Below are 25,112 nucleotides of genomic sequence, written 5' to 3' on the forward strand. Positions count from 1 at the left end.
CCCGGAGTGCTGAAATATAATTGGCTAATCTGGCATTAGGCAGGTTAAAATTACCAAAACAAAGACAGCTATCCGGCAGGGAAAACACATTTTCAAAACAGAATAACTGACTTCAGCATTGTTTTTTCAGATAAGCAAGTATGTTCAATTGGCATGTTTCTTAAATATCTGCAAACATATTATGCTATTTTTATGCTTTAGAAGAGTCAAAAACTTACATACAGCACCTTTTACATTTGAAAGTTTAGTCTCCTAATTATTAAAGTTTTATTTTTAATTATTGTTTATTTTGTACATTTGCATCTCAAGAAGCTTTTCAGTTCTGTAGCTGGTTGTAACAAAACACTTCTGCCGGTTTAAAATGAACAAAAAGCATGCACTGGGGATAAGGTATTATTCCTGTTGTACTGAAACCTTCTCTGTGAACCCCAAAATACATACCGAACTTTAACTTCAGTGTACTATTACACACATAATGGAATGCCTGCATTTAAGTGCTTAGTGTTTTTTCTCTTGTTTTTATTTATTTTTCCAGATATCTTTCTAGCATAACCCATCTGGTCCTGGATGAAATTCATGAGAGGAGTGTTCAGTCTGATATTCTTATCACCATCGTGAAGGACCTGTTAACTGCTCGTGAGGACCTAAAAGTAGTCCTCATGAGTGCCACACTCAATGCTGAGAAATTCAGCAAGTATTTCAGTAAGAGAATATAAGACATAGCTTCTCTGAATTCAGGTGTATAATTACAACCCCAAATCTGAAAAAGTTGGGACAGTATGAAAAAATGCAAACAAAAAAAAGAAAGTAGTGAGTAAAATTTACTCTATATTTACTTTATATTTCAAATTTACCTTATATTTCATTGTAAACAATATGAACACAACATATTTCATGTTTTGTCTGGTCAACTTTATTTCATTTGTAAAAAATACATCATTTCCTATCATTCAGACCTGCAACACATTCCAAAAAAAAAAAAGGTTGGGAAAGGAGCAATTTAGGGCTAGTAATCAGGTAAAGTGTTTAAATGATGTGATTTGCAACAACAAATATGTGAGAAAATTATTAAAACATTTAAAAACATTTCTCCTCAAAGAAAGATAAGAAGGCATTTGGTTATTTAACCTTTAACAATGCATAACATAATTCAAGCAATCTGGAGGAATTTCAGTGCATATCTGATACAGGTAATTGACTGGCCTGTCTGCATCCTGACCTGTTTTCAATAGAGAATGTGTGGCACATTTTGAAGTGCAAAATAGGATAATGAAGATCCCATACTTTTGCACACCTTAAGACTTGTTTGCAGGAAGAATGGGACAAAATTACCCCTAAAACAGTTAATCACTTGGTGTCTTCAGTCCCTAAACGTCTTTTAAATGTTGTGAAAAGGAATGGCAACGTTACAAAATGGTAAATATTTTTTTAAATGTGTTGCTAGGACCAAAATTAGAATAGATGTTTATTAAAAAAATAATAATAATAACAATGAGAAACACGTTAAATTATTTGTTGCTGTATTGTCTACAATGAAATAGAAGTCAAAGCAAATTTAGAAATCATTTATTTCTTTTTTGTTTGCATTTTCCATACTGTCTCAAATTTTTCAGATTTTTATATAATTATATAGCACATGTAACAATGTCTGTTGTTCAATGTGGTTACAAAACACATTTAATAAATGTATAAAACAACTAATCATATGAATCATATCTCAAATTTATTTAAACAAAGACATGACATAATAAATATTGACATAGTTTACTCCCAAACCATAAATGGTTAAATAGCAAAAAGATAGTTCTTAGCTTATTATTTAAAACCTGAAAAGAAAAGGCTGATCTTATTTACAATGGCAAAGTTTTTCACACCTCATGTGCTGCCAGTTACAGTAAGTGTAATCCGCCTTAAGCACATCATAGTTACAAACAACAATAAATAATTTGTTTACATTAAAGGCTTGTTAGTCACATGGTACAAGAGGTGATCAGATATGTAAGTGATAAAATTGCCATAGATTTATTACCTGAATTCTTATTTATTGTGTTATTGCAAAATAATCAATTGCAGTTGGAGTAATATTTTCTGTTTTATTGTTTTGAGTTAAGATCTGGCCACAGCTATTTTAACCATCTGGAGATGACTGAGTAACATAAAGACTGAGTAATTCCTAAATATAATTGGCTATAATGAATGGGCAGGGCTATTAATTTTGGGCTATCAATTTTGTTGAAGTAAATGCATAAATAACAGATCTCCAGATACTTGGAAAAAAATACATTTAAATAATAGTCCTGCAGTTAGAGAGAATCTCAGGTATGCATGTAACCCTCTTTCTCTGAGCAAGGAAATAGAGATATCATGTCTAAGGCTGACAAACAATGGTTTGCTTGGAAGACCAATCACTATTCTATGAAATTGGCAAGCTCAATCTACATGTGCAGCCACTCCTCCAATTAGGAGTATAGAAGGCGCACGTGACTTCAGACTTCATTGCTATTGAGACAAACAGAGTTGGAAAGGATGCAGTTAAGGCCATATTCTACCCAGTGGGCATTCACTGTGACAACTTTCTGAAATAACTTAAAGACACTGACTGAAAGTCAAAATATAGAAATGGTTATCTTTCGGTTTTAAAATATTTATTAACCTAATACAACTTTTGTTACTCTTCAGAAGAACACACTGTTCATTGACGTAGCGCAGCAACATAATTACCCCCTAGCATAAAGAAAATAAAATGCATTACAGAGTGTAAAGCCAGAAAATCAAAATGAGAATCAACCATGCAAATATGATCAAGCAGTACTATCAGAATCCACTGAAAATTGAATTTTTTTTCTCCTACAGATAATTGTCCCATGATTCATATTCCTGGATACACATTTCCAGTCACAGAGTACTTGTTGGAGGATGTGGTGGAATTGCTTGGGTAAGCTCATTCAAAGTTTTTGTCACAGTTAGACATTTTAGGAAATTAATGCATTAACCCTGCTGGGAAGACCTGCATGATATAAAACATTTTATTTATTTATTTTTTTTTGTTGCTGCGATATATATATTGCAATATGAATATAATTTCCCCAGATGACTTGAATAGCTCTATTTGGGATTTTGTTCATTTAGATTGACTGAGATAATTAAGTCTTTTTCTATGTGTCTGCACAAATTATAATAAATTACACAATTTAATGGAATAAAAGTTAAATAAACAGTGTTTTATGGTTTTCTGGGGAATCAAACCATATTCAAGTACATAAGTTGAACAATCAAATGGTCATTATTGTATAAATAATGAAAAAAAATCTAATTCTGAGATGTGACTATATCGGATACACACATTGCTATATCGATGCTCAAATGATAAATTGTTGAGCCCTACCTCAGTGGTCTGTGGGGGTTTTGGAGCACTGGAGAAATGTGGGCATGCTGCACTTTTTTTTTCTCATAAATGTATTTATTGCTAATGTCTGACAACACTGTATTTACAAACTGTGCTACAATAATATGTATGTATGATTTTATTTTTGCGAAAAATAGGGATATGAGTATTTTTTTACTTTTAAAAGTCACTGAAATAAGGCTAAAAGGCAGGTAGTAAATATGTATAAATACAGCTTTTGCTAACTAATTGATAATGGTTAGACTTTTTGCCACCAGATGACCTGAAAATCACCCTGTTTACTCATTCACGTTAAACAATGTTGATTTACATTTGGTAAGACACTTTTTTGTTTGACTTTATACATAGAAGGGGCTTTGTTATGAATTGTGATGGTCATCCATTTCTTTGTCTGTAGTTTATTTACAACTTAGTTCACAATATAAATATAAATAATTTATGTCAAAGGCTCACAGTGATGAACGTTCAGATACATTTATCTCTGATCTTACTGATTTAGCTCACTTTGAGCATGCAGCTTTCATAATATCAGTCCACTGTACAGCATGCTTATGCTGACATCTGTCATTTACATCTTTGATTCTGAAACAACGATTAATGTTAGCAGTCACTAATACTAATACTGCCCATTCACAAGTCACAACAAAAAATGTTTTCACACAGTAGATGAACAATATTTTTCATATAGTGAGCTGACAAGTGTTTACTCTGTTACGTCCCTGCTATTATGTCTCTAGAAGTGAGAAGCAATAGTGAAAAGTTTGCGGTTGGTTGGGGTGAGTGTGTATCAGTTCCCTGCCTTCACAACAACACACCAATTTCAATTAAATTATTTTTTAACAAATGTACAAACTTATAAAGCAAAAATAGGCTTCAGGAGTGGGAAAGGCCAAAACAACAAACAAAAGTAGCATATTAGGTAGTAAAACTGTTTAAACTGACAGTAAAAAGTAAAATTAAGTTAACAACAGAAATGTACACTAACTCCCTAACTAAACAAAAACAAGAGTGTTTTTAAAAATAAAATGGCACCAACCTCCCTATGGCTTCCAAAACACATAGATAAGTCTCAAAATCAGAATTTAAGAATTTTCAAATGACTTTACAATAGATTTTACTTTCTAAAAGTAAACCAAATTAGCAACAACAAACTGACACACTGCAACCAGACAGGAGAGAAACAACACTCTGGAAGCAAGCTTCAATGTGGCTTGCAAGTTGGACAGCTTTTAAGCTTGCAGAACACACAGCTGCTGTGGTGGCGGAGACACACGTCTCCATTGGAAACTTCAATGCATGTCTAGGAGAGAAACTAATGGGAGAGTGTATGGAAAACACCACAGCATCTGAGCTCATTAAGTGTTTTGGTGAGAAGTTTGCCAAGCAGAGTGTGGGCACACAGTCACCAAACGTGCAACCTTCCAATGTCCCCATACTTTTTAATTACCAGAATATGGGAATAATTTAGAATTCGGAGGACGTAAAATATCTTTTACCTGGCTAACTGTAGTCTAGAGATTTTTTTAAATAAAACAGTATGTTGGAGAAGTTTGCCATTTTCGAAGGGGAAGGACGCTGCAGAGACCACCTGCTACCCAAATGGGGAGACCCAGTGATGATATAGGCATATAGGCACCCTATCCAGGGGGAGTGCTGCATGTGATAAGCTGGTTAGTGGGTAGGGAAAACACGAGTCTGCCTGAGAGGAGGACCGACCCGTGGCTGAATGATGCATATGGTATTACCAACGGGGATCACTTTATAGTTTGCACCACTCTTCAGCATACCAACATCGTACTGAGCCAGACACCAAGCTTCTTCGCTGAGTCAGGTACAGGTACTGTATGTTTTCCTCATCTCACATGCCTCTGAGGAACTGGCTGATGAGTTTATGTTTTCCCAGCGCGCTGCCATTCGCTGCTTCATAGAGTGGAGATGACAGCATGCCAAACCTTCAGTGTGAAGGGTGCAAATCCTGAAGGAACTAAACACTGATCTGGCATGTCCAGTTTTCTTCTTAGTGAGAAGCTCACCACATAGTGGATAGACTCCACTTCAGCACATAGGCATGCCTCATAGAGGGTGCTCTAGCCTGACCACTGGTAGGACATCTAAGTCTTCCACGCTCTGTCTAGAAACCACCCATGGAGGTTCCAGAAACCTAAGTGGGTGCTAGAGGGTGCCCTGTCCCTGAGAAAGAAGTGCTTCCCCGAAGGAAATCATCAAAGAGTGGCCGTCGCAAGGAGTGTGAGTTCGAAAACACTGGTCTGGTTGGGCCATGGAGGCGCAACATGCGAGAACCACTCCTCGTCATCCCTGACCATGCACGGTCTGTGCGAGCAGGCTCACTGTGGAAAACTGCATATTTAATAAGCCAGGGCCCAGCTGAGAGCCAACACATCTGTGCAGAGAAAGGAAAAAGCAACTGGCAAAGGGCAGACTCGCGAGGAGCAGCAGGATAACCTGGGCTTCTCTGAAGCACGCCCACATCAGCTGGACCATGCCAGGATAAAGTCTCCATTCTTTCTCCATTCTTCTGGGAGCCTAAGCTGCCATGAGAGTGCTTCCACGAGCACAATTGATGGATATGAATGGCGTGCAGTGATTTCAGCCCTGTGACTCCAGAGAAGCAGATGGCAAGGAAGCTGAGACACTGCCATGCTGTCCCTCCTAACCATCACGTGTTTCTGATCGTGTGTTACCAGTGGAGAACATGAAACACTGCCAACAGCTCCAGGCAATATGATATGTCAATGCATATGCTCAATACACACAGCCCTCTCAGTCCATCAGTCCATACTGGAAGTATCTGTCAGTGACAGCGTGACTGGATGCATGTTCTACGAGCACCCAGGTCCATAGAAAGCTATGTTTTTTTTTAACCAAAAGCGAGGTGATGATCACCTGGTGCATCTTTATGCACCATACCCATCTGGGGACCTGATAGTGAAGCCAGTGCTGTAGTGGTCTTATATGAACAATCTGAGCGGCGTGATAGAGGCTGCAGTTGTCATATGTGCCAGGAGCCTCTGAAAAACTTCAGTGAGGCCACTCTAACCTGCTGAATTGTATCAGACAGGGCAGCACTAACCTGGTGTGCTATTGGTAAGGCACACTGTAATGAAGACCAAGTCCAGATCCATCCCGAGATAAAAGAAGTTCTGCTTGAGTGAGAGCTCCACTGTCCATCTAGGCTGGAGGGACTGACTCTTTCTGGATACCATCGTTTGCATGCGGCACGCTGCAATTATCTGCAAGGGAATCACTGGCCCTCCACCAGGGAAAAAACACTCCTTCTCTACAGGTGGCCCACCTCAGGTTAACATAACAGTCCATTTACCGGACTTAACTGTGACCTGGGATGGGAGAGTTTTCTTTCTGTGAACTGGCTTGGTGTGATCACTAGCCAGTGCAATGGACGATTTCGCCAAAGTGGATGTTGGAGCCGCAGGAAGGATGCTTTCGGCCAGGAGCAGCTGGCACAGATGGGCATGGTGGGGGAGCAGTCTTCTGAGCCCACCAAAAGATGACCTGCCCCATCGCGTTTGGCTGATCTTACACTGCAGAGGACTCCTGGGTAAAGTCCAGTTCGTCGAATAGGCCTGCCTGGGATAAAGACAGACACAGATATTTAAAAAAATTATTCAGTTTCTGGCCATTTAATATTAGTGTGATATATATATATATGTATATATATATATATATATATATATATATATATATATATATATATATATATATATATATATATATATATATATATATATATATATATATATATATATATATTGCAATCGTGATTTTTTTAAAGGATTAAATCGATTTTTAAACGTTTATTATTACCATTTGTTGGTCCTCCCCTAACAGCGTGATATAGCGCTTGGATCCAGAAGCTGCTTTGCGTGACATCACACTTAACAAGCAGACAGTTTTATCAAAATAAACAGGTATTTCAATTTTGCTACTTGCAACCCTGTTTCAAAAAATAGAACAGTGCCACTTTGTAACAGTGCCATTCCATTTCACAACACTTAAAAATCATTTAGGGACTGAAGACACCAAATGATGATACGTTTTGGGGTGATTTTGTCCCATTCTTGCTGCAAACAGCCATTTAGCACTTAAAACATTTACTTTAGTATAGTAAATAAAGTATACACAGGTCCAATTTACTGATAAATTAAAATAATGGCAGTTTATAATTTTAAAATCGATCTCAAGACGGCAGGCCATTCATAGACCATTTTAATGTTTACTCTCCTTTTGGAACAAAGACATCTTTCATCAGTGTTCATATTTATAAAAAAAAATTGGATAGTGATTTCCAAATTTATTGATAAAGGAACAGTTCATGTAACATTACATGAATTTGTGTGATTTAAATGGCACATCTCAGAGGAACACCTCAAAGTGGTCACCTTGACATCCTTAATGACCATTATACCACCTAAGCCCTAAATTCTTAATCTAAGCTCTAACAGAGGAAGTGCTTTCAAGACTTCTGAGGGGACTCTTGGGCCTAGCCCACAAGCGACATTGCCAAGGCCCAGCCTTGCCCCCCAATCACAGATACTCATACCACAGTGTAAGAAACAGGTGCCTGACCAGCACACTCACTCAACCAGCCACACCAACAAATACAACATAAAATTTTAGACTGACACACCAGAAAGTGCCATCCTTAACCGACAACCTGGCACAGTGCCTGCAGTCAAATGAACACTCCCTCTTTGCAGGTTCTACAACTTCACAGTAAGACCTAAACTAGAACTGCAGATTGAGAAAAGGGGAGTCCTAGAAATAGCCATTCCAATTTACCTGTTATCCAGATAAACCATTATGCGTAATGCCTCTCTGCCCCACTTCACCGCTCAGATATGCCATGCCATCTTACCAACCTCACAGGAGACAAGGATGCAACAATGTGCAAACAGGTGCACCACAAGGAAACATACTGCTGAACCTCAAACTATAAGAACACAAAGTCTGTCTTAGTTAACTTATTCTGCTCCACAACCTAGCAGACTGCACAATCCAAGAATCCATGCAAATGTGCATGTTAAGAGACCTTAAAGGGCACCTATGGTAAAAAATCTACTTTTCAAGCTGTTTGGACTGACATATGTGCAGGTATAGTGCATAGACCGTCATATTGGGGTGATATAAACACACCCAGTGCTTTTTTTTTTTCAATTTAACAACATAAAAAAGGTGGACCAATTGGAGCGATTTTCAGACTGACGTAGGAGTGCGGTCCGCCGGCCCACCAAATTGATTGACAGCTGCGTGTATTAACATGTCCTAGTAGTCACGTGTATAATCATATCAACAAGAGTGGACGAGTGAAAATCAACTGGGAATAAAAGGTCTGTTCAGTTTGCTAGGATCATCAATCATCATCAAATGTGATCAGAAAGAGTGAGTTTTACAAGTTTAAAATGTTTTTAAAACAGTGCATGTTTATAATGAATTACAGCGATTCACTTCAGCTTTACTTTATCACCACAGCCACGTGTCAGAACAATTATAAAAGAAGATGTTTCAATCTCGGTTTGTGGACGTTAAATCAGGTTTATTTTGTACATTAACATAACAGATATCCATACAGCAGTGGAGATTAACCTGTATCCTGTCACATATGCGTGCAAAAAGAGTGCAAAGCTAAACGCGCACTCTGTCTGTCTGTCTGTCTGTGTGTGTGTCTGCTGCTCTGCGTGTGTGTGTATCTGTGTGTGTGCGCGTGAACTTTGTAATGACATTGTGTGCGACTCATCGTTAAGTTGACTCATCTTAACACAACAAATGCATCAAATACCAATTGGTAAAGTTCTTACTGTAGTATTTCTCACAAACGCTACGTGAGATCTGCTTCCTTTATGTCTGTTTGTTGTCTGACGCAGCCGAGGGAGGAGATTAAGGCACTCTGAAAGGCACAAAGAAACGGTAGGCAGGGAGGACTAGCCTGAAAAGGTGCAGTACATCAAAACAGCCTCCTGGTGCAAAAATGTATAAAATAGAATCTAATGAAAAGTATAATAAAAAATCTGATGGGTGTTTTGAGCTGAAACTTTACAGACACATTCTGGAGACACAAAAGTCTCATAATAAATCTCAAAAAAGAGGTAACCTAGGTGCCCTTTAATGGCTCGTTTCCACTGAGATTCAGTACCCTTTTATAGCCATTTCCACTGTCAAAGGGTACCTAAATGAGAACTGTACTGTACCACTTTTTGGTCACCCTTTGCAAAGGGTACCAACGGGCTCAAAGGATACCATAAGGCAGAGCTAGATGCGCAACTGAATGCTATTGGTTTACAGAGAAGCATCACTCGCAGAAGCAGGAGAATGAAAACAAATGAAGCACCACTTTTAAAAACACAGCTGAGACATATCACCATAATAATATATGCAGATAATAGCATGCAATGGTCGACCCGAGCTCAAACAAACCTTGTCGTCATCTTGATGTACAGCCACAAACCCAAGAAGAACAAAATCTGCTGTTTCCTGTTGTTTTTACGAGCCCGTCTACAGGTGCGAGCGGTTTCACTTTTTCCAGAGAGCTCGCTGGGCGTCTATATTTGAAATAACAAACTTCTTGATCTCATATTAATAATGTGCTTGTGATCATTGAAGCGCTCTGATATCCGAACCTTTTAGAAAGATACAAACGCGAGAGTGAAGCATGGAAAAAACAAAAGAGAAGCTGGAAAAAAAATGCAGCAAATGATGCTTCTGCAACCTAAACCATAAACAAACTGCCATGTTTAACTATTATCGTCGCCTTTTGGACTATTATGAACTCTGAATGACGAAATTACTTTCTAACAAGAGGCTACATGTGCTGCTGAAGATTAAAGACACATGTGAGAGGTTTACACTGACTGTGGGCTATATTTATGTTGTTTTTGAACCCAAGTAAGGACTAAATGTATGCTGTGTGTAGTTTTTCTGTAATTGATAACATATCAGAGACTGTGTTACAGTAGGCTATTTCGCACTTGATTCACATCATTGATCTGCAGTTATAATCAAATCATCTTCATTCAAAGGTTAGTAATGAACATTTATACACAAGTATTTATGTGTATAAAGCATCTGTTTTGTAAAAAGTGCTTCTTATAATATGTGAACATATGTCTTTACTGTCATATTTCCTCGAGTAAAAATGACGACATCTGAAACTTTCTGTCGACCACCACGTCCACCAAAAGGCTACACTTTTGGCAGTGGAAATGCAAGCTTGATAAACGTGACCCGTACCGTACCGTTTTGTACCTCTCAGTGGAAACGGGCCATAACAGGCTGGATAGACATACCACATGCTTCACATCAAATGCTGGAAAAGACATCAACAACCCCTAGGAGAGATCACAGACTTTCAATTTGACATGCCAATGTGCAATGAGGTGTCAGATCTTTCACCTACATGCCGTTGCCCACCATTCTCTACAGCAGTGGTTCTCAAACTGGGGGTCGCAGAATAATTTCCAGGGGTCGCGAGAGTGATTTAAAAATTGTGTAATTTTCTGTGATTATAATATATATTTTTCAGTATTACAAGTGAAAGCTAATATTTTCAGATTTTTTTAAAGATATCACTGATGAAATCATAAAGTATTTAGGACACATTCAGGCAGAATGCATCTTTGCACTTGAAGCGCAGCGCTCAGGAACAGTTTAAAACTGTTGTCATGTCAACTTGCTGCAGTAAACAAAGCCGGCAACGCTTGTCCCGCCCTTGTCCTTCGCTCTCCTCTTATTGGCCCACTGCGCTAGACTGAATCATTCTGTCAACGCCTTCTGCCTTCAGATGACAGGAGCTACAACCGCGAAAATGTAACGCGCTGAAGATGAGAGAATGAAAACAACACTTGACAGATTTAGCTAAAGGTACAAATAATGGCACATCTGATTAGTGCTCATGTGGTGAATGTTAATCCACCATATACATTTTTCGAAGAGTGGATAAAAGACTTCCATTGACTTCAAGTCCGCTATGATAACTTAAGCATTCACTGTAAAGTCTGTGTGATGGAATTTTCAGGAAACTGTTTGCCACATCTACACATTTTAAGCACGAGAGGTTCTGTTTAATCCTTTATTTAATCGCCAGATGCTGTCAGCCATGCAAGTGGCAGCTATATGTAAAATATAACACCACGTACACTATCGCAAAAGGGCTTGCACTGACTAAGATTAAACTAATATTGCAGCTCATGAAAAGACTGGTATTGCTATTAAAATGACGTATGCATATAATAAGGTATATGTCAAAAGCATCTGTGCAATATCAGACACCATCTGTGAGAACACAGCACAGTTAACGTTAACAGATTCATTAATGAATTCATGTCAAACAGTGCGTGCAGGGCCGGTGAGCAGTCCATCCGTGTATCTTTTGGTCACTCAGTTGTTATAAAAATGCATTTTCTTGTGATAACGGGATTTCATTGAGACATATTTTCCTCACGCATGCATATATATATATATATATATATATATATATATATATATATATATATATATATATATATATATATATAGATTTTTATTTTTTTTTTTTGCTTGTTTGTTTTGATTAGTGTTGATTTCAAATCCAATAAACCTGTTTATAAAACTTGTAGTAATGGTGCGATAATTGGTGGGTGCGCCTAAATGAAAAAATTTAGGAGCACCAGTGCTACCAAGCAAAAATGTTAATTTCGAGCCCTGTAATGTATAGTAAATAAAGTTAAAATATTGTGAACAGCTGAAAATAAGTTATTTTTATTGTTTGGATATGCTTTGGTAGTAGGGGGGGTCGCGAGTTCTTGACGATAGTACATTGGGGGTCGCTGGCTTAAAAGTTTGAGAACCACTGCTCTACAATACCTAGAAGGCCACAGCTCCAGAGTTAAGCTCCAACCAGCTCCAACTCCTGCTCAATAGTTTCTAGTAGTCTTGAACACCTTGATTAGTTGGATCAGCTGTGTTTGATTAGGGTTGAAGCAAAACTGCAGAACTGCTGCCCTCCAGGAATTGAGTTTGAGACCTATGCTCTACAGGAAAGACAACAGCTTTGCAAAAGGGGGTAATTATGTAAGAGATGGATCCAGATCAGACACAATACATTGTTAAATCTGCCAAACAATTGCTAAATATCCCTTCTGATTCTTTAACCTCCACAAACTGATGACACTATGAAGGCTGTTATCTGACACATCTTGTTTAAGAACAAACAGCCCCACACAACCACAGCAATTCATTGATAGCAAGCTTCAAAGCCTACTAGGGAGACATCCTTACAGAACTTCTCTTTAAAATACAGCCCCAAATTAAAAAAAAGTTGGGACAGTATGGAAAATGCAAATAAAAAAGAAAGTAGTGATTTCTTTGTAATGTGTGCAGAATGTGGTTTTGCATTGTCTTGTTGAAATATGCATGGGTGTTCCTTGGAAAGAAGGCAGCAAACTGTGCTTCAAAATCTCTATGTACTTTTCAGCATTAATGGTGCCATCCCATAAGTGAAAGTTACCTTTGCCAAGTGCACTAACACAAGGTAACAGTCTGAATGATCCTTTTTTTTTTTTTTTTGATCCGGGGCAAGCAGCATCTATTTCTTCCAACAAACACTCAAAATACTGATTAATCTAACCACAGTACACATTTCCATTGTGTAATGGTTCATCCTAGATGCCTCCAAGCCCAGACAAGTCAACGCCTTTTCTGGACACTGTCACAGTCTTTTGTCACAGTACAGTTTTCACTGGCATTTGTGGATGTAACTACGCATTGTGGTACTTAACAAAGGTTTGCCAATATAGTCCTGAGCCGATGTGGTGATATCTTGATGATTCTTGGTGCAGTGCTGCCTGAGGGATCAGAGATCACGGTTGTTCAGCTTAGGTTTATGCCCTTTTCTTTTACTCACTGGAATTCCTTGGTTTTAAATGTTTTTCATATACTTAGGGGACTAGGTTGAATACTCTGCCTTCACATAAGGCCCGCTTATCCAGGACAAAGAGGCTTTGAATCAACAGATCCTGGAACTACTACACCCACCACCCCACCTCAGCAAATTTTCTTAAGTGGTTCTCAAACTGTTTTGGTTACATCACCCTCCCAAAACTAGTGTTTATATTATACTGCTATACTTATGCTACTGTCAAACTGGATGATATTATCAGTTTTTATAACCAATGTTTTCGCCATTTGACTTATTCAATCGTGTTTTAGATTTTTCAACTATGTTGCAGCTCAATAGCCATGGTATTGAAATTGATCACACTGAATGATGGGGTTGTCTAAATTTTGACTTTGTTTCACAGATTCCGGCCTCAGTACAAACACCGTAAACCATATAGGAGAAGGAATAATCATGGCTCAAGTGCACAGTCTGAGAAAGGCAAAATAGAGACCAAATATTATGAGAGCTGGCCCTGCTATGCCCGTACACTTAGAGATCGGTAAGTCTTTTTCCTGTTCTAGTTTTCCTAAATTTTTTCTCATGCTGAATGACAACGATTATTTTATGCTTTGAAATGTCCAAACACATTCAATTAAATTATATATTTTCCAACTGCACTGTAGAAGACACATTTGCATCATCATTTGCATTTACGTCATCAGCTATGACATACAATAGCTATTAATTTTTGTCAAAAATTTATTTACTAGTGAGGCTGATGTTAGAGTTGACATGTTTTGCTGCTGTTTAAGTTATTTTTTGAAACAGCAAAATTTAGAATTGACTGTTGCAAGCTGTGATGCTGCCTAACCTATTTGTTATGTGACTAGCAGATTTTCAGACACTACTATTGAAGTGCTGGGAATGATGGATGATGATGACAAGATCGATCTGGAGCTTACTGCTGCGCTGATTCGTCACATTGTGGTGAATGAGAATGTGAGTGCTTTTCCTATGCACATGTTTCTGTACTGTATATATGACTGTTTTTTTGTGTATTGCTGTGTGATTGTTTCTCTGATTCTTAGACGTAAATAATTAAATGAAATAATTTTGTAAATAAGAAGTGTGATTACACATCATTAAAAAATTTATGAACATACAGTCTGAAATTGGACACCACTGTTACACTGGCACACATCAATTGTAATCACTAGCTCATACGTCAAATGAGATGCGATGGTGTCTGTGTTGTGGTATTCACTGAAGAATATGCAACCACAGTAACTTTTAACAGACTACTCACTCTCAAAGATGTTTTGTGCTGTATTCTCTGGCAGCTATCTCTGCAACTGTCACGTGGGAGACCACATTGGAAAACTAGTTTGCTGCCAGTAGAGGAGTTAGAGAGGCCAGCAGGGGGTGCTCAACCAGTGGTCTGTGTGGGTCCTAATGCCGCAGTATAATGATGGGGACTCTATGCTGTTCAGTGAGCACCAACTTTCTGAGGCTCTGACTCTCTTTGGATGTTAAAAATTCTAGGATGTCCTTCAAAAACGACATCTCTAGGCTCCAGGGGTCATCCCATAAGGAATAAGTTTTAGGCCTCATCCCTTGTCTCTAGGGGTCAAACAACAAAAAATAAGGTCTTTGTGTGATTCTGGAGTCTGATCCAAGTTTCAGTAGTCCTGTCATGTCAAAGCAGTGGGTAAATCAGCATACTATCATCTCAAAAATATTGCAAGAATTAGATGTTTTGTTCCCAGTGAGCAACTTGTTCACGCTTTTATCAACAGCAGGGTAGATCACTGTAATGGACTCCTCACTGGCCTATATATATATATATATATATATATATATATATATATATATATATATATATATATATATATATATATATATATATATATATGTACATATATATATATATATATATATATATATATATATATGTACATATATATATATATATGTACATATATATATATATATATATATATATATATATATATATATATATGTACATATATATATATATATATATATATATATATATATATATATATATATATATATATATATATATATATATATGTACATATATATATATATATATATATATATATATATATATATATATGTACATATATATATATATATATATATATATATATATATATATATATATATATATATATATATATATATATGTATGTATGTATGTATATATATATATATATATATATATATATATATATATATATATATATATATATATGTACATATATATATATTAGATTAGATTCAACTTTATTGTCATTACACATGTACAAGTACAAGGCAACGAAATGCAGTTTAGGTCTAACCAGCAGTGCAATAGCAGCAAGTGCAGGATACAGGTATAAGTTATAAAGTGCAGTTATAGAAAAACTATGGTGGTATTTACAGATGGATGTACTATTAACATTTTATACAGGTTGTATTAGCTATGAACAGATTTACAATAAATGAATATATGTTCAGGATGCTAATAATAGCAGAAGTGTGCAGATAGATAAACATTATTACAAATGTCCATGTGCAGTGGGTATGTCCAGTTCAAATAAGTGAATCAGTGCAATGAATATGTGCAAACTTTAAATGTGCAAATGTTAAATAGTGCAGTGATTGTGAGGAGTATAAGTTAGAGGAGTGTGGGGGGTGTATTGGGGGGGGGGGGGGGGGGGGGGCAAAAGAGTCAGTAAGGGGCAGAGTTCAAAAGAAAGACAGCTCTGGGGAAAAAGCTGTTCCTCAGTCTGCTTGTTTTTGTCCGGGGTAGCCTGAAGCGCCTGCCGGAAGGCAGGAGAGAAAACAGTCTGTGAGCAGGGTGAGAGGTGTCCTTAAGAATACTGCGTGCTCGGCGCAGACAGTGTTTCTTCTGGATGTCCTCTATGGCTGGCAGTGTAGTCCCTGTGATGCGTTGGGCAGTTTTCACCACCCGCTGCACTGCCTTACGCTCAGCAACAGAGCAGCTTCCATACCAGACTGTGACGCAGTTGGTCAGGATGCTTTCTATTGTGCAGCGGTAGAAGTTCACCAAGACGGCTGATGATAGCTGGTTTTTCTTTAGTTGCCTCAAGAAGAATAGGCGCTGGTGAGCCTTCTTAACCAGGCTGAAGGTGTTAGTGGTCCAGGAAAGGTCCTTTGAGATGTGGGTCCCCAGGAACTTGAAGGATGAGACAGGCTCAACGGCCATCCCATTAATGTGGATGGGATCATGTGAGCCTGTTCGTCCCTTCCTAAAGTCCACAATGAGCTCCTTGGTCTTGCTGGTGTTAAGGAGCAGATTATTGTCGGTGCACCAAGTGGCCAGATGCTGTATTTCCTCCCTGTAGGCAGTCTCATCATTATTGCTGATTAGACCAATCACTGTGGTGTCATCTGCAAATTTGATGATGGTGTTGGATCTGTTCACAGGCCTACAGTCGATGGTAAAAAGGGAGTAGAGGAAGGGGCTCAGCACGCAGCCCTGTGGTACACCAGTGTTGAGTGTGACGGTGGTGGAGCAGATGTGGCCTGATCTAACATTCTGAGGTCTGTTAGTCAGAAAGTCCATAACCCAGTTGCAGAGAGACGCGTTGATATCCAGGTCTCTAAGTTTGATCAGTAACATAGAGGGTATGACAGTGTTGAATGCTGAGCTGAAGTCAACAAACAGCATTCGTGCATAAGTGTTTTTATTGTCCAGGTGTGTGAGTACAGAGTGCAGTGCTATGGAGACGGCATCTTCTGTACTCCTGTTGCCACGGTAGGCAAACTGATGTGGGTCCAGTGTGGATGGCAGAGAGTCTTTCAGATGTGCCAGGACTAACCGCTCGAAGCACTTCATGATGATGGGTGTGAGTGCTACAGGGCGGTAGTCATTCAGGCATGTTGGGCTGGAGTGTTTGGGCACTGGCACAATAGAGGTGGTTTTAAAGCATGTTGGCACAGTTGCTAGGTTAAGCGACAGGTTGAAAATGTCTGTGAATACCCCAGCGAGCTGTTCTGCACATGCTTTGAGGACGCGCCCAGGAATACCGTCTGGTCCAGCAGCCTTACGCACATTGATCCGACTCAGTGAGGTGTGGACTTCTGAGGAGGTGAGTGTGATAGTTGAGTGGTCGGTTGAGGTAGTGTTCCTGGTGTAGGGTTCTGTATTGTCTCTTTCAAAGCGGGCATAAAAGTCATTTAGCTCGTTCAGGAAGGAGACATTTGTGGCTGTGGGGGTGGACTGGCTGGGTTTGTAGTTGCTGATGGCCTGGATGCCCTGCCATATGCGCCGAGGATCAGAGTTGGAAAAGTGCTCCTTTAGCTTGTAGCAGTGCTTGGCCTTTTTGATGCCCCTCTTCAGATTAGCCCTGGAAGTGCTGTAGGCCTGTGCATCCCCTGATCTGAAGGCAGTGTTGCCTGCCTTCAGCAGGAGGCGCACCTCCTTGTTCATTCATGGCTTTTGATTTGGGTATGTGGTGATCTGTTTCTGGGTTGTAACACTGTCTATGGTGGTGTTGATATATTCCAGAACAGAGAAAGTGTAACTGTCAGTGTTTGTGTGAGAGCCACATGTGGCCTGGGAAGCAAACATACTCCAGTCTGTGTGTTCAAACCTGTCCTGGAGTGTGGAGTCCACCCCCGCTGGCCACACTTTGATGGTCCTTATTGATGGCTTCACACGGTTGACGATGGGTGAGTACTTGGGGGTGAGAAACAAAGAAAGGTGATCTGATTGACCCAAGTGGGGGAGGGGGGTCACAGCATATGCTTCAGCCATGTTTGTGTAAACTTGGACTAAAAAGTTTTGTTTCCCCTTGTGTGGCAGAAAATGTTTTGATGGAATTTGGGGAGTACTGTTTTTAAGTTTGAGTGATTAATATCCCCCGCAACAATAAAAGCAGCCTCCGGGTGAGCAGTCTGTTGTTTGCTGATGGCTGCATGAAGTTCATTCATAGCGAGCTTGGCATCAGCGTTGGGAGGGATATAAGCGGCAGTTACAGATCTGGCTTGAACTAATGCGCGTTTTTTCCTGCACTGCCATGCAAATCGTCATGCATGGCCACGCAAGCTCCTGCAGTGGCTTTTTCCAGATTTTTTAAACATTGCTGTGCTGCATACAATGACCACCATGTGGCGCATGGAACAACATTCTGGGGTGCATTTCCCAAGCTCTTTGACCAACCATGGTCGCAGTTCTGTTGTTACATGATTCGTCAATTTGCTTTGTCCCGAAACCATATTTAAATAAATAAATTAATTAATTAATTAATTAATTTAAATAAAAAAGAAAATCGCGAACACCATCGCAAACCTGTGTGGTTGGTACAGGGTCGGATTAACCAATGGGCCTTATGGGCACAGGCCCAGGGGCCCGTGCGTACTAGGGGCCCCTGCGAGTGGGGAGGAAAAAAAGACAATTTCGGAGTGTCTTTTTAGGCTAATTGCAAATAGCTTATGCTTATGAAGTGCTTCGTCGGCCTCTGGTCGTTAACCGATGCAGAGCCGACGTTTGTTGAGCTGGAATAATAGAACACACGACCGAATGATCATGCGTATGTTTGGCCGACCATATATAGATGTTAAATTAAAGGGGCCGACGTCGGCCGAAGGTCGACACGTATGTGTGCTGTCTGGGTAAATCAGCGTATTTATTAAGTTTATGACGCAAGATTAAAGTCATGCAGCATTGAATGACTTGAAACAGCGTTAAGTCTCTCCTCCATCATTAAAAGTTTGCCATAGTTGTCTTGACAACACAAATGTTGTCACCTCAAAGAAAACCCAGCCTCTGCTTTCATTCGATTGCAGAATGGAAAAAGCGACTGAGGTAACGTTTTTCCCACTGAAGAGCACATACTGTAGCGCGCAACAGCAAAGTGTTTGTAGCCCATTTAGAAGATGCACCTGTCAGTCTCAACGCAATCCCTATTTTTGATATGCTTTTAAACATTTAGAAAATGTTTGTTACAGGTGTAGACTTATGTTGTGGAGCGAATATAGTTTAGAAAAAAATAAATAAAGGGCTGCTCACTTTTCAGAACAATGTAACTTTTTATTATTAAACTGACATGCATGCAATGTAACTTTTTGTACAAGAGTAGTCTATATATATTTATATATTGCAACTTCCATGCAAATGTTTTTTAATTAAAATAGCCAAAATAGACTTTCTAAAAGTATTGTAAAAATTTGCATGTGGATTATTTGCATGGAAATTGAGTCATAAACTATACTCGAAGCACTTAAAGTGGTCGATTTTAAATAATAGGGCGATTTTTAAATAATTTCACACAATAACATTGATGGTGGTGTTGATGCTATTGTTCAATAAGCTATCGACAACGATTTTTAGAACCATCATTATCTAGAAGTTTAATGCTTGGTGCGAACTGGTCTAGGTCAAGTGTGAACGGCTGCAACAGGCCCGGCGCCATTTTAAATACTAAAGGGAGCACTAGACCTGGTGACTAATTTGGTCTCTTTTGTTCCTTTCATTTACGCTATTTATTCATATTTATTATTACTTTGCATTACTGCCTAAGTTTCTAACCTAAGGCAATAATATACGTTTTAATTGTAGTAATAATATGCACAGTTTCGCTATTACTGATTTTATTAATGATGGTAATGCAACGATAGCGCTTATTAATGCAGACGGATCATGGCTTTAGTGGTTTAAAACATGTTATTCTTCTTATTTATTTCTGTTTTATTTCAAATAACTGGCCTATGAATGTTTAAAGTTTTAGGTAAATACTTCAAATTATGCCCACATGCAAGCTGACCCACGATCAGACTATTCGTTTACCGGTAAATAAATAATGAAATCAGCTTAACCGACTCATCACGCTTCACGCAGTATAACCTAAATTACATATTTTTTAAAAGATTGTCTTTCAGCCTACCTGCAGCGCACGTGAGATTTCTCGGTTGATCCGCGGTAAATCCACTTAAGCACTATATAGCTACCTATTCCATTTATTTATATATATATATATATATATATATATATATATATATATATATATATATATATATATATATATATATATATATATATATATATTTTTAGCTGGATGGCACTGGACTTGGACCAATCCCTGATAGCCCCTCTCTAAAGCACCGCCCATTCCGTTAAACTCCCTTCAAAAGGGTTGCGGCCTCTGCGTTTTTACTGACTGCGATAGAAATGGAGCCTGCGGCATTTTACTCTGAGAAGAGCGCTGTCACGTGGGCCAGCAAGCGAAAGGTAAGAAAGCTGTAATTTATGTAAGTGCTGTGTTGTTTCAAATTTTTCATTTTACGTCTTATTTGTTGTGTGCTATAACCATATAATTATTATCTCAATAGAATGCTGGTAAAGAGAACAAGAGCCCACAGACCACAAAAAAGACATCGACAACCCGACTTGTAAAAAAAGAAATCGGTAGGTAAACTATTCGCTAAATCATTATTAAGCAGTGCCATTAGCAGAACATGCCTTTTGATGACTTGGTATTCACAACTAATTTTAATGTTACTTATTACAGGCTGCTATGATTGAACGTCGGAATCCCGGTGCGGTGATTGTTTCCAAAGCTCAATTATCGGACTTCACAACAAGGCTTAAAGTTTTGGAGGCACGGCTTGGTTTGTTGGAGGCACGTCTCGATGGTGGAAACGAAATGACAAAACCAACCAAAACCAACGTAATGACAGCTGAGCAAGCCACATCAACAGACTGCCATGTCGATGATGATTATTTGGATGCTCAAATTAACTGCCAACAGACTTGTGAGATGCGGTCATTCCTTCAACATTCTCACGAAGACCACTCGTCATTGCTGCACCTGGGTGATTCTGACTTCGGTATTCCATTCAATGCATCTACACCCTTACCTCGTCCAACGGACATTTCGTCAATGGAGTTGACATCTCTCGGCCTAACCCACCCAGCTGACCTAACTGACCCGGTGGCAACTTCGAGGATTCACTGTGTAAATACGCCGCTTCGAGATTCTCTACTTTCTCCCCCACCTGTTAACGGTTAATATTCGCTTAACCAGCGGTTGTTGGTTGGCAAAATGAATCGAAACCAGCATTCCTAGTTTGGCATAAATTGTATCTTAACTATTTGATCTATTATTTGACGGTCAGTTAGCCTATCTACAAAATAAACAAGAAGTGCTTCAACACAAGGTGCTGCATCGCCAAAACACCAACATTATGCGCCAAGATTATGACAATATATTTTATGTTATATTTATTAAACATTTATTTCTGAAATGTTACTAAAGTGGTTGATAGTTAACTGAAATGTTCAGTTCTTTATATAACATATGGATGTTATGTAATGTAAGTTAATTGTAATGCAGCATCATAATGAACAAATATGTGCTAGTCATTGGCGTATATTAAAGGGAGTTCAAAAATGATCACATCCGTAACGCAAAATCGTGGTTGTTTAGAGCAAAGACCTAAGATGAGTTTGCGATCATAATTAGCATGGACATATTTAACCCCTTTTTTGAAAGCACGAAATGTGGTTAGATGATAATGAAATTTACCATTGGCAATTCTCATATTTCATGCATAAACAAACCAATTTCCTTAAAAATTCAACACATCATAAAAATAAAATATAGACCTTAATGAGTAAATTTAAATTTATGTTTTGTTGTTTTGGTCAAAAGTTTATTTTTTCATGATTTGGTTGAAATTTTCATGGAATTGCTTTAAAAAAATGTTCTGAAGCATATTTTTGATTGTAACAATAACATTGATTTATTGGTGCCAATGGTTAGGGGAACAAAGAGGGCATTAAACCCAACCCCCACCCTGCTATTCACAAACATTTCGCTTCCTCTGAACATTGACAAACCATTAGCCCACACCCCTGACTGATTCCTTAGCGAATAAAAACGGTCCGGCCACACGAAATGCCAGTCAAAATGACTAAGATCAACAAGCTGCATTCCCAAGACATCAGAGTAATGCGCTCTGCTGGACATTCGGTACATCACCGTTTTTTTTCAGGACAATGATCCAAAACACACTGCTGCAAGCAAGGTCATTTTTTCTGAGGGTATAAACTGGATTAAAACTCTTGCTGAGTCCCCGGACATGAATCCGATTGAGATGGTGTGGCATGCTCTCAAAGATTATATTCGGAAAGTAGTAAAACCAACAACAAAGTCTGACTTAGTTGCTGCCATAAATAAATTCTGGTTTGAGGAACTTACAGCAACGGCATGCAACAATTATATAAACAGACTTTTTAAAGTTCTTCCGACTGTGGTGGAGCGTCAGGGTGGTCACACTGGAATGTAGCATATTCATTGTTTTTGTATAAATGAAAATATGCTATACATTTATTATCACTTATAAATAAATCATTTTTAGTAGAGTTTTGCTTCATTTGTTTCAGCAGAGTCACTCGGAACATGACGGTCATTGGCCGCAAAAGGACATTAATGGCTTTAACGAATCTTAAAAAAAATGTTTTGCGCTAAACTACATTCCACCTCAAGCGACTTAACAGATCAGCTTTACCACTTTTTTTTTTTTTAGGTAAACAACAATATTGAACTATTGAACTATATAACTTTTTGAACTATATCTATTATTTATGGCCAGTCATCTAAGCTAATATATGCTTTATTGTTCTGAAAAGCGGGAAGCCGTTCGTTTAGTTGAGTAAATTATATTTGCTATTACAGGGCCAATTGCCAGATTTAGAACTACACATAACCAGTATGTTGTAAGCGCCCTTAAAAGTACGCTAAGCGTCCTTTCAAGTGGGACCCAGAAGTCGCAAGGTTATAATTAATTTTTAATTTCTCTAATGGTTTACCAAAAGGCTGAATAATCAAAAAAAAAAAAAAACGATTAGCTATTTCTAAAAATCGGTGTATATACAGTGTATTACTAAAATCGGTGTATGACAGGGAAAGCTGCCCTCATATTGAACACACACTCACATACACATAGGCCTATATTATTTTTTTTTAAAAGTAATAGAAAAAGGGCACTTTCTCTCCAGAAGGAAAAAGGGCTCTTAATACAATTTGTGCCCCCTTCTCTCCGCACACCTCGTTGAGAACCACCGAACTACATTAAAGAGAATCGCTTTACTTACAGTGAATAAAATACCCCTTGAGTTCGAGGTTAACTAGGCAGCCGCACACTTGACCCGTGTGAGATCAAATCAAAGTCCCTTTAAGATATTCTATAGTCTTTGGGTGAGATGAAGGGGAGACTTTTCACGTCTCCCTTACTTTTCACGCATGTGCAGTGCAAGGGGGACAGCGTTTTCAGTCGTTTCAGTGTGGATGGCAAGCTTTAGGAAAACGACTAAAACGATAGTGTGGACGCGGTGCGTTTTAATCCGAAAACTCCGTTTTCAAATTTATCCGGACCAGTGTAAACGTAGCCTCAGTGGTTTTTAACAATGGTGAGATCGGAGGGTGTGCGACTGTTGTTTTTAAGAGCCAAATGGCCAATAAAGATTCACAAACTATCAGTAATAATAAAACTAAACTTTGTTTGATGGTTGTATACCAAGCCAGTTTCGAATCGGTGACCTATTGGTTGAGAGGCAGATGCTCTACCAAGGATGCCATTAAGCTGCGCTAATCACCGTGCATTTGGCATAATTTGATTAACGATATGAAAACATATTAAAAGGCTTGAACTGTCATGGCTGAGAACCAGATGGAAAGGAGTCCCACACCGGCCCTGATTTTTACTGTAATATATGTATACCATATATATATATATGAAGTAGTGTTCTAGGTTATAACGATGCGTAAAGAATGCTCCGGCTTCAATACAGTGCGTTACAGTACACGACTGCCCCCTACTGTTCATGTCTTTGTTTGCTAGACCGTCTTTCCGTGCTACTGCACCATATGTCGTGGCCATGCAAGATCACTTTGTTTCATTCGCGCGTTAGTTCATGCCAGATCTGTAGGCGGATTGTTTTTCCCAGCATAATGGGTCTCATCTAGGGGGTATCCTGTCCACTCCCCTATGGACATAGTAAAAGGGATCTGGGTAGGACTATAATGCTTTTGTATTTTCAGTTTTCTCCACTCGTTTTTTAAAATTCCCTAACCATGTTGGGTTTGGCGTCCATTTCCCTGTGTACCCCACTACTTGATCCCACCCTCTACACCACTTATTATCAGCCTTACCCTTCATGTTACACCATGCATTCATATTCTGATCAAAACAAACATATACGTCATATCCTCGCCACGAACTATTGTGTCCCCCACAGTCAATTATCTGACTTAGATCAAATGTGTAAGATGTTGTCTCTCCCTTTACATATTCTGTGGACAGCCCTCTATAATACTTGGAACCTCTGTTTTCCTCCCCTAGGGATCTTTTACTCTGGTTGGTTTTACAGTTGAGGTTTCATTCCTGTTCTGACTTTTTCCTACTCCTAGAATTGTCCCCACTATTATTATGGTGGCTTGAAAAGCCAGCATACTGTTATCTATCTTAAACTTCTTCTTCTTCTTCTTCTTCTTCTTCTTCTTCTTCTTCTTCTTCTTCTTCTTCTTTTTCTTCTTCTTCTTCTGAGACTAATTTCTAAGTGTATCTCCTCCTAGGCCTTTCAAGCTACATACTTCAAACTTTCGTCAAACCTTCAAACTGGTCTGACTTTGGGTTTTCCGAAAAACGACCCAGAAAATTCCCAAAAGTCCCATTGACTTAACATTGGGTCAAACTTTGTGAGCTCATAACTCTGCATCAGACTGTCCTACAGACTTCTAACTGGACTCATTTAACTCAGTCTAGCCAGCAGCCAATAACTGA

The 25,112-nt window shown here is 38.6% G+C and overlaps 1 protein-coding gene and 1 long non-coding RNA gene across 3 annotated transcripts in view; both read left to right on the top strand.

Moving 5' to 3' along the window:
* dhx36 (DEAH (Asp-Glu-Ala-His) box polypeptide 36) overlaps positions 1-25,112 on the top strand; it is a 170,587-nt gene that overhangs the window by 69,875 nt on the left and 75,600 nt on the right. Inside the window, exons 8-11 of one of the 2 annotated variants that reach the window (XM_056478445.1) lie at positions 536-702; positions 2,854-2,935; positions 13,717-13,854; positions 14,186-14,294. In XM_056478445.1, the coding sequence (XP_056334420.1) occupies positions 536-702; positions 2,854-2,935; positions 13,717-13,854; positions 14,186-14,294 (496 nt within the window). The remainder of the gene's footprint in view (positions 1-535; positions 703-2,853; positions 2,936-13,716; positions 13,855-14,185; positions 14,295-25,112) is intronic. The other variant, XM_056478446.1, reaches the window with a different exon arrangement.
* Positions 20,394-22,692, top strand: LOC130245694 (uncharacterized). Its single transcript, XR_008839348.1, has 2 exons — positions 20,394-20,733; positions 20,837-22,692. It is a non-coding gene; the product is annotated as an uncharacterized LOC130245694 (long non-coding RNA).

Source organism: Danio aesculapii, chromosome 18, assembly GCF_903798145.1.
Source record: "Danio aesculapii chromosome 18, fDanAes4.1, whole genome shotgun sequence".
NCBI lineage: Eukaryota > Metazoa > Chordata > Actinopteri > Cypriniformes > Danionidae > Danio > Danio aesculapii.